Raw genomic sequence first — 14,362 nt, forward strand, 5'->3', positions numbered from 1 at the left:
GCAGCCTCTATGGAAGACACTAGCACGCATTTCAGACGTGAATCATAGCAGAATTGACGAAGAAAACGAAGACAGCGCGGTCGGAAGAGTCAAGGAAAAGAAAACGAGAAACTGACCGCGTGAGGAACCTGGACAAGAGTCCCACTCGGTCAGGCTTTCACTCGTTGGCGAGAGCTAAAAAGCAGCAAAGGTAACATTAAATACAAGTACTGACAAAAATGGAAACTGCATAGTATGCCTTTAACCATAGTCCTCATAAATCCACCGGAGTTTAGAACGCCAACACAAAGAAAGAGGAAGGTGACGGACAACCGGTCGAAATGAGGGACATCCAGCGGAAACCTCCGGTTTAATCCCTTATTGATAACAATATTGTAGCCTGTAAGTTTCCTTCTAAATGTATAATATGGAGAATTTCTGCATTACAGTAAAATTTTAAAAAATGTAGAAACCTGTCATTTTATTCAACGGTCCGTGTCATCTTTGTGCATGCATCAGCATTGCAGATAGGTAGATAGACAGACAGACAGACAACCTTTATTGTCATTATACATGGTAACATACAACGAAATTTGGGGCGCTCTTCTCTTAGTGGCTGTCTGCCAGAAGCTGTCCATTTTTAAGCCTCATTTTTACGACACACTTTTGAGATCTTGGTGGTTTTTAACTCTCTATTTTAACCGGATTAAGGATTTGAATCATCGGACGTCTGGATCTTAAGTTACCAGAGAAACAAGCTGCAGGTTTAAGGATGTAGTTTAGGGGTTCATTTATCTGACCACAACGCAGAAAGAGCGATGAAGACAAAAGCAATCCTAGAGCCCCCCCAAAATAATGTCTTTCTGAATAAAATTATCCCTGAGTTGCCTCAGAAAGCAGATCATCCTTTGTGCACAGAGAGAACAGCGATGATCTGGTGTGTTTATATCGAGATAAGGGTTTGCCATTGGGTCATGGCCTTGTTGTATGTGAAGAGGCAGAGCAGAGTGAAGGAAACGGCTCCCTCTGCTGGTGCAAACCTGCCTGTCTCTTTGTGTATGTGTGATGTCAATGTGAAAGGAGTCAATGAGGTAACATCTTGGACCCACGTGGGCGCAGCATCACATTCAGATGATGTTAGCAATGATTGTAACTCAGCTGGTGTCTGAGAATCACTGTGCTGTTAAAAATAAAGGCTGGAACACAAACTGTAAATCTTTTTACCTCGCCTGTTTAGCTCTGGGCGTTTATAGTGCTTCAACATGAAGGTATACTGCTAATGTGCATCTTGTAAACCTTTGATATGGACTTTTAGCTGATGATGTTCTTTAATTGTAATAACCCTTCTTTTTTTTTTTTTAAACAAACAAATAAATTAAAGAAGATAAATTAGAAGATAAACGTGTTTCCCTCAGATGTGTAAAAGCAGTTACACCCCGGGCTGATAATCGGCTGTTGGACAGTCTGGCGAGGTCGGTGACTCGAGTCTGTTCGGTGTGTTCCGTGCCATCGTCCGTTGGAGGAGCTGTCGGCCTTCATTTTGGCCGACCTGACGTGTTCAGTCGGAGACAGGGCTGTCGGGACTCACCCGGGAATGACAAGCGGGATGACCGTGACTAAGCCTCTCAAAATCTGAGGAAAATCTTTTAAACTGACCTTTGTCGATCTGAAATGAAGACGGATTCGGCAACTGCACGGCCTGTTTCTCTCTTCAAATGTTTTCAGAAACACGTTTCGGTGAACTATTTTAGTACGATATGAGATCGTACTCTGAATGAGGCGCCATTTTGAAAAATCCAAAATCCGGAAGCAGCAGCCAGAACCACGTGACGCATTCGTCCAATCTCGTCGTCTCGTCTCTTTGGTGTGTTCCGAGGCATTTTTTGACCAACTCGGGGAGACTGATCAGTCCTACTGCCTTTTCTGCCGAGGGTCGGCCGTCTGGTTGGTCTGTAACGGACTTTAATCATCTTTAAAGAAAAGTACTTTAGTGGAGCTTTTTTCCAACTTCAAATCTTTCCCAATTTCAAATGATGTCCCCAAAAAGAAACTTTATCAACATCTGTTTTAAATAAAAAGAAAAACTGGGATTGTCAAGCAGACAAACTGACCAACACATATATAATAACAGATCCATACTTAGTGTCTTTGTATCGATACAGTATTGTCACGGAAAAAATATCGCGATACTATGCTGTATCGATTTCTTTCCCCCACCCCTAGCATTAAAGATAAAAAGCATTAAAGACCGTGTTGTGTCTCTCCAGGCCAGAGAGGACATCATCGGTCTGCTGAAGTCGGACAGAACCCGACCGGAGGCTCTGGAGGCTCAGTACGGCTCGGCCTACCCCACCAAACCCCTGCAGGCCCTGCAGAGAGACGGACTGCTCGCCCTCCACAACAACCGCACTGACGACGTGTACGAGAAACCCATGGCCGAGGTGAGACAAGAACATACTTATAACAATGGACAGCAGCAAAGTTATGCACTTCATATCCACATGGGTCATCAATACTAATACATTGATAAGTAGGGTTTGGGCATGCTAAGGAAACCAAAACTTGTGCATGTTAAATTTGGAACTGATGATCGGATTCGAAACCAAATTTTTCCAAACAATTACAAACAATTCCAATGAAAAAAACGATTCCATTGAAATCGTAATTATGGAAATGATACCAAGTAGAAACCGTTTCTCGATGCCCAATCCTACTGATTAGTTTGTTACGTTTGAGGAAATAGCAAGACCAGATATTTCACTTCGGTCAGGAAAGTCACGTTGAGGTTTTAACGAAGAACGACACAGTAGTGGATAGAAACTCACATTAATTTGCATTTCTTTTTTACCCAGGAAATCCAGAGTTCTCGCAAGAGCACAATTTGAATTTGCTCAGCGAGTCACTCTGGCATTGAGTAATGCTGCTCATTAACTTTGCCCTTGTAGCCGAGCTGCACCAATCACATCGGTGTATCTGATATAGGCGGGCCAGAGGTGAGCAAAACAGATGACGATCCCTGGATACGTCACCCCGTGTATTGTTATGATTGGTCGTAGTGTTATCCAATTGCGTGCAGTGAGATTTTCAATTGCATGCTTGGTGCCGCTCCTCGAGTTGGGCCATTTTCATTACTCAATGCCAATCTTTTGGATTTGGGTCTGGATTTCCAGGCTATTTCCTTTTGCTAATTCTTTGTAAATTCAGATAAGATTTGCACCACAATTAGAATGAAACTTGACTAATGTTGGTGTTCTCTCTATATATATATTTGAATTGGACGTTACTTCACTTCCTGAAGGTTACGCACGTTCCTTAAGTAAAAACAAAAAATCACTGTTTATTTTTATTTTCAAATGGGACTCGAACCCCGCTCTCTGAGGTGAAAGTCCTGTGTTTGTTTGGACTTTTCATAGTGACAGGAGCTGATCATATACCTTAACAGTTTTAAAATAAAGAAATAAAACAGTTAAAAAAAAGTTTTAAGGTGTGTCTTTATTTTGCTGACAATTCAGTGGTGAAATTATTCAATTCACTCAAGTACTGTACTTCAGTACAGATTTGAGGTACTTGTACTTTAAATCATGTTCTTTTGTGTGTTGAATAGCAGTGGTTCCTTTTTGAAAAATAAAATTTTCCATGCTCATTGAAGTCTGCAGGGTGTCGTAAAAAGGCCGAACAATTGCAAACGCAGTTGGCGTGAATTAAGCTGGTAATTGTGTGGAAAGAGTCTCTCTGCTCATTGTTATCCCACACACACACAACATCACCATAACCGTAGCTAATGGTTGGGGATATTGTGCTGGCCGGCCGGCAGATGTGGCGTCAGGCTCTGAGTTGTTGTTAATAATGAGTGTTGACGTGTTTCCCCGTCAGTTGGACCGTCTGGAGGACAAACAGAAGGAGACGTACAAACGCATGTTGGAGCAGCTGCTGCTGGCAGAGAAATGTCACCGGCGCACCGTCATGGAGCTGGACAACGAGAAACGCAAACACTCAGACTTCATGAACAAGAGCGACGACTTCACCAACCTGCTGGAGCAGGAGAGGGAGAGGTGAGGGCCCAGTGTGTGTGTGTGTGTGTGTGTTAGAGGTGTGTTTATATGGTTTGATCATATTCAGGATTTGGGCTGGATAGCCTATCATCTGAAACTTTAAGATGGTAGTTTAATAAAAAAAAACATACTTACATACTACCCGATTCCACCTGACAAAAGAAGCCAAAGTTCTCAAATGTAAAAGAACAAGGCCACCATTATTCTTTTGTCTTCTTATTTTTCGGAAATGAAGCGGTGTTCTGTTCTACAGCGCACATAAAAAAAGGGAACTTCCCATAATGGCTAAATCCCAAGTCTCTTATTTGATATCTCCTCGCTCCTTGCTTGAACCGAAAGTCGCTCTGGCCCTCCTTCGTGAAGGCGTTCTCAAAGCTATTATTCCTGTCCCGAGGAACTATGAGTGAGGAGCAGGGAGGGATCTCGGAGGAGCTATGAGCGAGGATACAGAGAGCAGCCATCCTGGAAGCCGTGTAGCTGAGAGCCATTGCCAACTCCACCCATACAGCTGGCAAATTCATGTGACGCTTCAGAGAAAAGGACATCTCATCCCTCTAAAAACATTTTTCAGTTTCCTCGTTTCCTCTCTCCTCGCATGATTTCCTCACGTCTTTCCTTCCTCGATTGGACGCACTAAGACGCGACAAAGGGAACACCCCTTATGTCTTAAATGATATTTGATTATGTTTTTATAGCCATGTAGGTTTCCTTTTCAAGGTATAATATGTAGATTTTTTTGCATTAAAATGTCTGAAAACAACTCAAACCTATGTTCTATATGTTGTGCATTGATGAAGGATTTTCATCGGACGTCTGGATCTTAAGTTACCAGAAAAACAAGCTGCAGGTTTACAGATGTTTTCTGACCACAGCACAGAGAGAGCGAAACGTGATAAAGATGCCAGCATGATGCTTTAAGAACAGATATGGAATCCAGATGCCAATCTGAGTGACTTTTAGTACCTCGGATGCATCTGCCTGTCTGTCTGAAGCAAGTTCGGACAAAGCTGCTGTGATCAAACACGTTTCTGCCCTTAAAAACACACAGCAGTACGATCCTTCAAAGGCAAATTCTTGGACCATGTTGCTGGAAAAAATGCATGTCCGAAAATGACCACATTCTGCAGATGCATGTTTGCATTTGTCCGTTCATTAGATAAGAGCCAGAGCATCAAGGTTTTGGATGATGGTTTTGATAGGAAAAGTGATTCGTTCACTTCGTGTGTCGTGTCTTATCAGACCATTGAATACACAAAGCACAGCCTGGACTGACTGCCACCCTTTGGGTTCTGAGTTGCAGGAAATTTATAAAAGTCCTAATGTTTGAGCTTTTTGTGTGCTTAAAGCATCTTTCACATCATTCTGGTGGTTTTTATTTCAGAACAGAAACCTTCTGTTGCCTATTGCATTTTTTTTAATAGTATACTACTTAATGTGCGTGTTGTCCTGTGCATTGACGGATTATGAGACAATGGGCCCTCATGTAAGAGGCCCCCCACCCTGTCTAACATGACACCAAAAAGAGTCAAAAAGTATTTTGTAGTCGTTTTGCATCTATTTTTCATCATTTTCTGGCTTTTTTACATCTTTGTGATAGTTTTGCATCTATTTTGAGTTATTTCACTTTACTATGTGATTGTTTTGTGTCTCTTTGTGATCGTTTTACATCTATTTTTAGTCGTTTTGCATCTCTTTGTGGTCGTTTTTGTGTCTCTTTATAGTTTTTTTGGGTCGTTTGTAGTCGGTGTGTGTGTGTGTCTTTTTGGTCGTTTTGTGTATATTTTCACTCATTTAGAGTCTGCTGTCGTTTTGCAACTCTGTAGTCATTTTGTGTCTCTGTGTAGTAACTTTGGGTCTCTTTGTGGCCATTTTGGCCACATTGATATTGATTTATTGATTTCGCTACACTACAGGCAAAAAGGACTAAAGCTCTCATCTGGAAGAAAATGGAGTCACCTACAGTTGGTGTTTGGATCAAAAATATGGCGCAATGTATGTCCATAGAGAGACTGACATATATATTGAGAGGCAGATTGGGGGTGTATGAGAAAATCTGGAGGCCATTTGACCGGTTTGTAAAAGAAGAAGACATAGCTGAGCTGCTACTGTGATACTGTCATATACTTTGTTTATTTGATTGTTGTAGTACGGCAAAAAAACAATCTTAAAGCTATAGTGTGTAGTTTCTGTCGCCCCCATGAGGAATTCTAAGTAATGACAACTGAACTGTCGGCGCGTCCGCATGATACAAATCTTCCGTGATCGCCAACGCCACACAGTTGCTAGTAGCCAAGGAGGACACGGAGGATAACAAAAAAAAAAACATGATGGACTCTTCAGAAGAGGTCATTATCTTCACTTGAGTTTCTCAAGTCATAGTCATACTGAGAAATACAGAGAGTTGTGTGGAGCTGATAGTCTTAATTAGCTTTGTAGCAACTCATTTGGCAACGGCTTGAATGTAACGGACCTCAAAAATATATATATATATATATATATATATATTGTAATTGCAATGAAAAATGTATAAAAACATTGCTAGAAAAGAAAAGAAATTTCAATTTTAAGACATGTTGATTACACTTTATGGTCAATTTACTTTTAATTTCCAACTGTCCACATGCAGCTCCTCCTGGCTTCAATGCTCTTTTCTCCGCTCTGTCTGATAACACATTCCTGGAGTCAGCGTGCAGATTCACTGCAGGTGATATCATGAATGAAAGGATCCCGGGTGATGTCATTCCCACCAGAGATCATGCTGGCTGATTAGACGCTCTGTTTGCATAACAAACTGTTACGGGCTAAGAGAACTGCACAAGAAAGGTTTGTCAGAAACCTGCTGCAAAAAAAAAATCTGTATTTAACTCCGCCGATGGTGCTGCACTCAGCTTTTACTTTAGAAAAAGTCAAAGTTGTATGTGTAAATATTTGTCTTGCTCTTTTAAATTCGACCCAGTAAAAGCATTGTTACTTTTTCACGAATATAGACTTTCGTTTTTCTTCTTTTGCTTACGAGACGGTGATTTCTTTGTGCCAATCTTAGGCCCCTGATCCCAGTCTCGTCATGTGGTTTGAGAAGTTACAATTTTACCCAGTAAACCATGTCTGCCTTCAGAAAAATGTAGGTTTTATTCTCTGTAATTTCCTAGCGGTGGACAGCTCTGATTTATGTTAAAAATGCAGCCCGAAAAAAAATACCATTTTTATCCCAAGTCAACAATAAATGTGCTGTTCTGAATGTTAATAAGGATGGTAATTACTGCGGCTATAATTAGCTGCAGATCAGCATCTCTGGGTCGAATGTGTCGGCTGTGGGCTCAGTTTTATGAGTGTTCGGGGCTCTCTTTTCCCTCTCTGACAGGCTGCTGTCAGCACTGACTGATGCTATGAATAGGACGAACAGAAAGAGGCTTTCTGCAGAGCCATCATCTCCCGACGAGGTTATGATGACAGATACTCTGCGTCCTGAGAGTAAGAAAGGAGCGAGCTAAGTTTAAAAGTTAAGGCTGCTCTTTACAATATCTAAATCACAGAGGAGTGTGAACTGAGACATTATGGTAACATGCAATTTGTTTGAAGTGCTCATATTATGCTTTTTGGCTTTTTCCCTTTCCTTTATTGTGTTATATATCTTTTTTGTGCATGTTATAGGTTTACAAAGTGAAAAAGCTCAAAGTCCCCCCCAAAGGGACTTACCATCTCCAACAGAAAACACTGTTCACCAACTGCTCCAAACAGCTTTATTGTAGTCCAGCCTTTACTTCAGAGACAAACGTGTGCGACTCCTAAGGGGTCATGAGAACAGGCTGCAATAAAAAATATTTCAAAAGAAAGTTCAAATTAACTGCAAAAATTCAATTATTTGGTACAGTTTCTCCTTTAACTTCTACAACAAATGACATCAACATGTTGTCATTTGATTTATCCATGAATTTTCAAGACCACAAGCCTTGTCACTGGAAATTAATGGGAGATATATTTGAGGCTTTTATCCAGTAAGAGTTTAAATTACAGGCCGCCGACAAAAGTGCAAGTATCTGAGCCACAACACACAGGCAGTTAATGTAAAAATGCTCTTGCGCCGTGGTGGTATTTATGTATAACATGCATTTGGAGCAGCGAGAGAAAGCATCTGCATCTGTAAGCTCTTTGCACTGCTCATATTTGGCTCATTTAGGAGCCTCTCCAATGCAAACCACACGCCTCCTCTGCTGTCTGAAGCGATGATCTCACACACATACAATTCAGCCACTATGGAGAATTTATGTCCACGTCCTTTTCCCTTTTGCACGATACGGGGGGATTATAATGAGAAAGGCTGTGCACGTCTGGCATTGTCTGCTCCAAAACAAAAACTCTCGCCTTGCATTGTGGCCTTGTTTCTATGGAAACACTGCTGGCTGCAAGATGGACAGCAGGCAAATAGGTCAAAACTAGAGCCACATTTTTAAAAAAGGACAAAAATGTTTGAACTTAAATGTGGCTTCCTGTGTTATGTCATACCTGCTGCCCAGCTGTCCTTCCTCCCCAGAGAACAAAACAGGGGAGAAAGAAGAAGAGGAAGAGCAGGGGCGGAGCCAGACATTACAAACATTCGGGGCTCAGATGCAAGGTTCGGAGGCGTTATTATGGAACCTACACAACTTCTGGGCAAGACCCGTCCTTCAATAGCATTCACATGCTACTATTGGCCAGGCGTCCATGCTTACGCAAGGTAACGGAACCCGATTTGTTCAGGTCCTATCCCCTGACCAATCGGCTATCCTAACCTTAACCACTCAAGGTCAATGTCAATGCCAATACCAATCGGGCTGCTTCATAGGGCGGGACTTGCCTAGAAGTTGCGTGGGATCCATAATAATGTGGTCCGGACCCCACATCTGCTCCATTTATGGCAGCTTTTTGCACTATTTTTTAAGCCATTTGAGATACTAGAATGAAAAATATGTCCATCATTTTGGAAAAACATTATAGTTGCCAAGAGAAAAAAATCATCCTGTAGAGCACATTGTGTCAAACTCAAGGCCCGTGGGCAAAATCTGGCCCCTCGCAAATAATTTTTACGCGACACTCAAAGCTGAATTTGGCAGATTTGCTGTACTTTGAGACTCAGAAGTTCCCCCAGAAGCAGAGAGTTTTCATATTCAGCCTGAGAAACAGGTTGCTGTGAGTCGGCTGTGTGGCAGCCTACTTTTAAAAATGTAATCATTGTTTTTGCTTGATTTGCTAAACTCTATGATGGCTAAGGAACTTTTTTGCTGACTTTTTAAGGGCTTTATGTGGACCAAACTGTAAGCGAGAAGGCTATATGGTAGGCGGCTGTGGCTCAGTGGTAGAGCCCAATCGGAAGGTTGGTGGTTCGATCACTGGCCCTGCAGTCCCATGGCGAAGTGTCCTTGGGCAAGACACTGTAACCTGTTGCCCCCGACGCTGCGCATCAGTGTGTAAATGTTTATCTGATGAGCAGGTAGCACCTTGTACGGCGTCCTCGGCCACAGTGTGTGAATGGTGAATGGTTCCTGTACTATGTAGAAGCGCTTTGAGTAGTCGTTGAGACTAGAAAAGCGCTATATAAATACAGTCCATTTATATGGGACATGCAATAATACAGTCACAAGATATTTGCGTTTTTGATTAAATAAAAGCATGTCAATAAACTATACATTTCCAGTGTGGCCATAAGTGAAATTGAGTTTGACACCCCTTCCTGTTCTGTATCTAAGTGTTCGTCATTCTGAAACCAGAACACAACAAATGTTGAGGATGACTCATTTTCACTCCTGTCACCTAAAGAGAAGCAACAGTTGATGTTACTATTTTTTAAGTTACTTAACATAGGTAGGGTTAATGGCTGGCTTAAACAGCATTTTGTCGGTTCAGTCCGAGAGACTGTGACACAAAGTTGAAGTTATTTTAAAACCCTAAAAGATTTCAAGGCTTTTGAGAAAATATTTAGGGCTGGAGTTTCAAGAGCCACACACCCCCCTCTCTCCGCCCCTGGGGAAGAGCTTTCTGAAACCCTCCTCCTCTTCAGTGTCCAAACAAGGGCAGGGCCTCTGTGGCCATATATGGAGAGGTGGATGTCATCACCAGCCAGCGGAGCGCTGCTGTTTAACACAACATCCAACTTTTTTCATTGTCCACCGATGACATGTTTGGAATGTGATGGCTTTAATTCCCCACGGAGCTGGGCCCCCCTTCTTCCTTCCCTCTCTGGCCTCGTTATAGACTCAGCAGCAGCAGCAGCAGTCTGGCTTCTGCTCAGCTTAAAAACCTTCCTCAGATATGGATCAACCTGCTCTGCATCATCCCAATTTGTTGGTAAGTTGAACCGAGTTTCGTGGTGGGGGGGGGTTATGACACAGTAGGAGCAGACGGTGAAGGTCTGGCGTCTGTTGGGAAACATGTTTTTTGATTTAAACTTGCATAGCAGTTGTTGTGCTGAAACCTGTTGATGTATGAGAGTGTCCGATGTGACCGTGGGTGACCCACATTAAAGGGAAACTGCAGCAGACTCTCTCTCTCTCTCTCTCTCTCTCTCTCTCTCTCTCTCACACACACACACACACACACACACACACACACACACACACACACACAGACTCCCGCAGAGATTAGTTAAACATCTACAAACAGGTCGCTGCATTCTCTTGAACTTTGTTGGCAGCTCTGCAGTGCCTCTTACTACTGCTTTATCCCAGAGGTCTGGTGTGGATGCAAGTTTGAATTCATAAAGGCATAGAAATCATCATGTCTATAAGGATTCTCAGACATCCAGATACAGTAGTAAGATACCTAAACGTATGCATGTCAAGTCAACTGGATTTGCTTTTTTCCCCCCTGTACTTTAAAGCTGGCACAATTGCGTACTGTAGAAGCATTTTGCTCTGCATTCAAGTGTAGAAAAAAAACAGGCATAAACACTTTTGCCATACTATATATGCCATACAACTCATTCTCCTTACCAGTTTTGTATGATATCCTACGAAATTACAGCGGCCACCGGCCGGTCACATGACAGTTAAGTTTATTGGCCGTTGCAGTTAGGTTTACCTCACAAAAGGTGACCGTCATGTGGCAGTTAAGTTTAGACACCAAAACGACTAGTTAAGATTAGAAAAAAGATCCGGATTTGGGTTAAAACACTGGTCCTCTTAAGTAGTACTCCCGGGACAGAAACACCCATTTCCAGGGGAAATATCTTGTGTTTTCCCCTTAACTTCTTCCAGGACACAAACTCCACTCCCCAGCTTAAAAGCCCTGTGTTTATGACCCAAACATCCACACCGACCTCCTCCCTATGCGAATATTTGCGCTCCTATAAACCGGCAGTCAATGTGTTGCATACGGTAATAAATACGTGGAATACATATGAATTGCGTTGTTGAATCATGTTTTGGTAAACTGACTGGTTGCTCTTTTGCTGTTTCACTTCCTGCCAGGCTGTTTGAACGGCCCGCTCCTCACATGAAAATAGACCTTGCGTGTATCTTTAGCGGAGCGGAGAACCGCTTCAAGCATGCTTCTGGGAAGCCAAGTCAAAATCATTGACAGTAAATATGGACAGAACATGTGTGACGTCACCCATTGGTTTTTGGAGATCTGCTATGAGTCGTCGAGTTTGCCGTTACGGGCACAGCCATCTCGGTTGCGGATGTGACGATTTTAGACGAGAGGGAGGAGTGAAGGAGGAGCCATAGACTGTTGGGCGGTATCTGACTGTGACGTTAGCTGAGTGTTGGCAACGCTGCTTACACTCTACGTTACGTTACACACTTTCACTGTCAATCTGGATGCAACTGCTGCTGAAAGCTAGCCTACATCATTCGTGGTAAGATTTAGCTGCGCTAGGTTTAAAATATATCTTTGTCCCATAGTTATATTACATATAAGACAGGCCGCAAACTGTCAATCACATCATAGCCACGCCCTAAAACACCCCCTGCTTTATCGTCGATTTAAAAATGAACATCATTCTGTGTTGCAGAAGACTTAAAACTAGAGATTGAGACCATAAACTCATTATGAAAATGTTTACTGAGGTAATAAATCAAGAGAGAAGTGGATCACTTTCTCAGAGACTTCTACAGAAACCGACCACCGTTTGCCACCATACGTGTCGCCCCCTGCTGGAATTCAGATAGAATGCAGGTTTAAGGCACTTCCGCATTTGCAGCACTTCGCCGAACAGGATGCTTTGTCCATTAATATTAACAGTCTATTGTTAAAATGTGTAGCGCCCCCCTATGTAGTTAGGGTTAGTGATTAGGTTAAGTTCAGGGTTTGGTAGGGGGAAACATATTTCGTTGGCGTCACAGTTTTTGGTGCAACACCAGCAGGTGTTAAGGAAAGACAAGTGCCCACATGCAGACACAGAACACAACACAGCAAGAGGAGGAAACTACACACACACACACACACACACACACACACACACACACACACACACACACACACACACACAAGCAATAAAGAACTAAATGATTACAGAGTCATGACCAAACCCCGATAGTAATTTAAATTTGAACAAACTGGGAAAAAAAACCTCCAAAGCAACTTTTTGACCACATTGATACCCAAATAAATGAACATGAACATTAGGTGTACTGTCAGGCTCTAAGTGGTTGACTGTGATCAGTTGGTAAGTCACAGCAGAATTGACTAAAGCTCCCTAATGAAGACACCTGCATATTACGTAGTGGAGTTCCTGACCTGCGGCTCCAATTCCTCCCTTTACTGAACCTGAACAGGCCTTAATCGGCCTCTTTTTTTTTCTTTTGTTCCCTCGCTTGTTCCCTGCTGCTGCCTTTTTGTTCTGCTTGCCTGCCTTCCCATCCAAGATCAGGTGCTCAGTGCTCTCAGTCTGAAGGCATTTACACACCAGAAGGGGATTTTTTCGCACGTCAATATATTTTTTCGAACAGTAGTTTTTGTCACATGAGTACTTTCACACAGACCGTGAATATTAAACACGATGAAGCGACGTGATCTTTTTTTCGAAGGAATGTCAATTTTTCTGAGCTTCACACTGCTAAAAACAACAACACAAAGACACATAGTCGGAACCAGGAACCGTCCAACATGACAAACTTTATTCCTTTCAACCTTGACAAAGGCAGCGCATACCAGATCCACTCCTTCTGTTCTTACCTTTCACAATAAAAGACCTAGACTGCAGAACTGTTTACCTGCTGGAATGAATATTGCCAGGTGAGCATTCCGTATTTTTGTGTCAATTAAGTGTGTAAAGGCCTTGAGTCTGGTCTGTGCACCATCTTCACCCCATCTGATACTTGATGAGGATTAATTTTGTGCCTCCAAGTATTCATGTTTGTAAGAGTACTTCTAAACATTTTAATGTCAACTGTTTGATATTAACACCAACTCACATCTTGCATTTTCAAGTTTCAAGTTTATTTCATTTATATAGCACTTTAAAAGCAAACAAGTTTGCACCAAAGTGCAAATAGCTGGGGTGGAAATATGAGAAGATTGAAATAGAAACCAGTTGAAACACAAATTAAAACCATGAAATACAGGTTAAGACAGGAAATACAGGAGAAAAAAATGGGTTAAATACAATTACTGTAAAAGCCAGAGAATAAAAGTGCATCCAAAGGCACGTCTTAAAAACATCCACAGACTCAGCCTGTCTAATGGCTACCGGCAGGCTGTTATGTGTGTGAGCAGTGTGCCCTTTAAGTAGTCTTTAGTCCTCCCTTCTTTTGTTTTGGCTGGCTGTTAGTGGACGGGGCTTAATCAACAAACCGCATGTGCTCAGAGTTAAAAAGAAGATTGAGTCTCAGCAAGCTGATGAGAGACTCTTATCGCGGAATCACCGATGTTGTGTGTAGCTCTTGACACTGAAGAGACATTTGATTTTTGAGCACCTTTGACTGTGGGCCTTGAAGCCCGAACGCTGTTGATTGCCAGCTTTGTTTTCTTTTCGACCAACCGCTAATAAAAACTTAAAACGAGACACCATCAACAAACGAAGAAGGGGCTGGTCGCTTGTGTGGAGCTGCTGACGGAGTTAGCTGGGTCAAAGTTCCAAGTAAGCCCTACTCAACCCACTGCCAGCCAACCTTCCCTTTACTAGCACACTTTATGTTAGGGATTGAGTTGTTATCCTAGATATCTTAAGAGACGTTTTGAGTCGTTCCCGTAACACTGTTCCAAAGCTGGGGAGCCAGCCTTTTTTTTCCACGACAGTCACGGTCATCATGCCACCGTGGGTGGATCTGAGGGGTCTGGTGGTGCTCTATGAAGTGAGAAATTGATATATATATGGGAGGGATCATGAAGGGGTTTGTAGACAATTAAAGGTAGGG

General features: G+C 42.4%; 1 protein-coding gene across 2 annotated transcripts in view; it reads left to right on the top strand.

Moving 5' to 3' along the window:
- Nucleotides 1–14,362, top strand: part of filip1b (filamin A interacting protein 1b) — a 44,388-nt gene that overhangs the window by 24,467 nt on the left and 5,559 nt on the right. Inside the window, exons 3-4 of one of the 2 annotated variants that reach the window (XM_078274681.1) lie at nt 2,247–2,420; nt 3,853–4,031. In XM_078274681.1, coding sequence (XP_078130807.1) covers nt 2,247–2,420; nt 3,853–4,031 — 353 coding nt within the window. Of the gene's footprint in view, nt 1–2,246; nt 2,421–3,852; nt 4,032–12,969; nt 13,242–14,362 lie in introns of those variants that run through there. The other variant, XM_078274682.1, reaches the window with a different exon arrangement.

Source organism: Sander vitreus, chromosome 18 (genome assembly GCF_031162955.1).
Source record: "Sander vitreus isolate 19-12246 chromosome 18, sanVit1, whole genome shotgun sequence".
Lineage (NCBI taxonomy): Eukaryota > Metazoa > Chordata > Actinopteri > Perciformes > Percidae > Sander > Sander vitreus.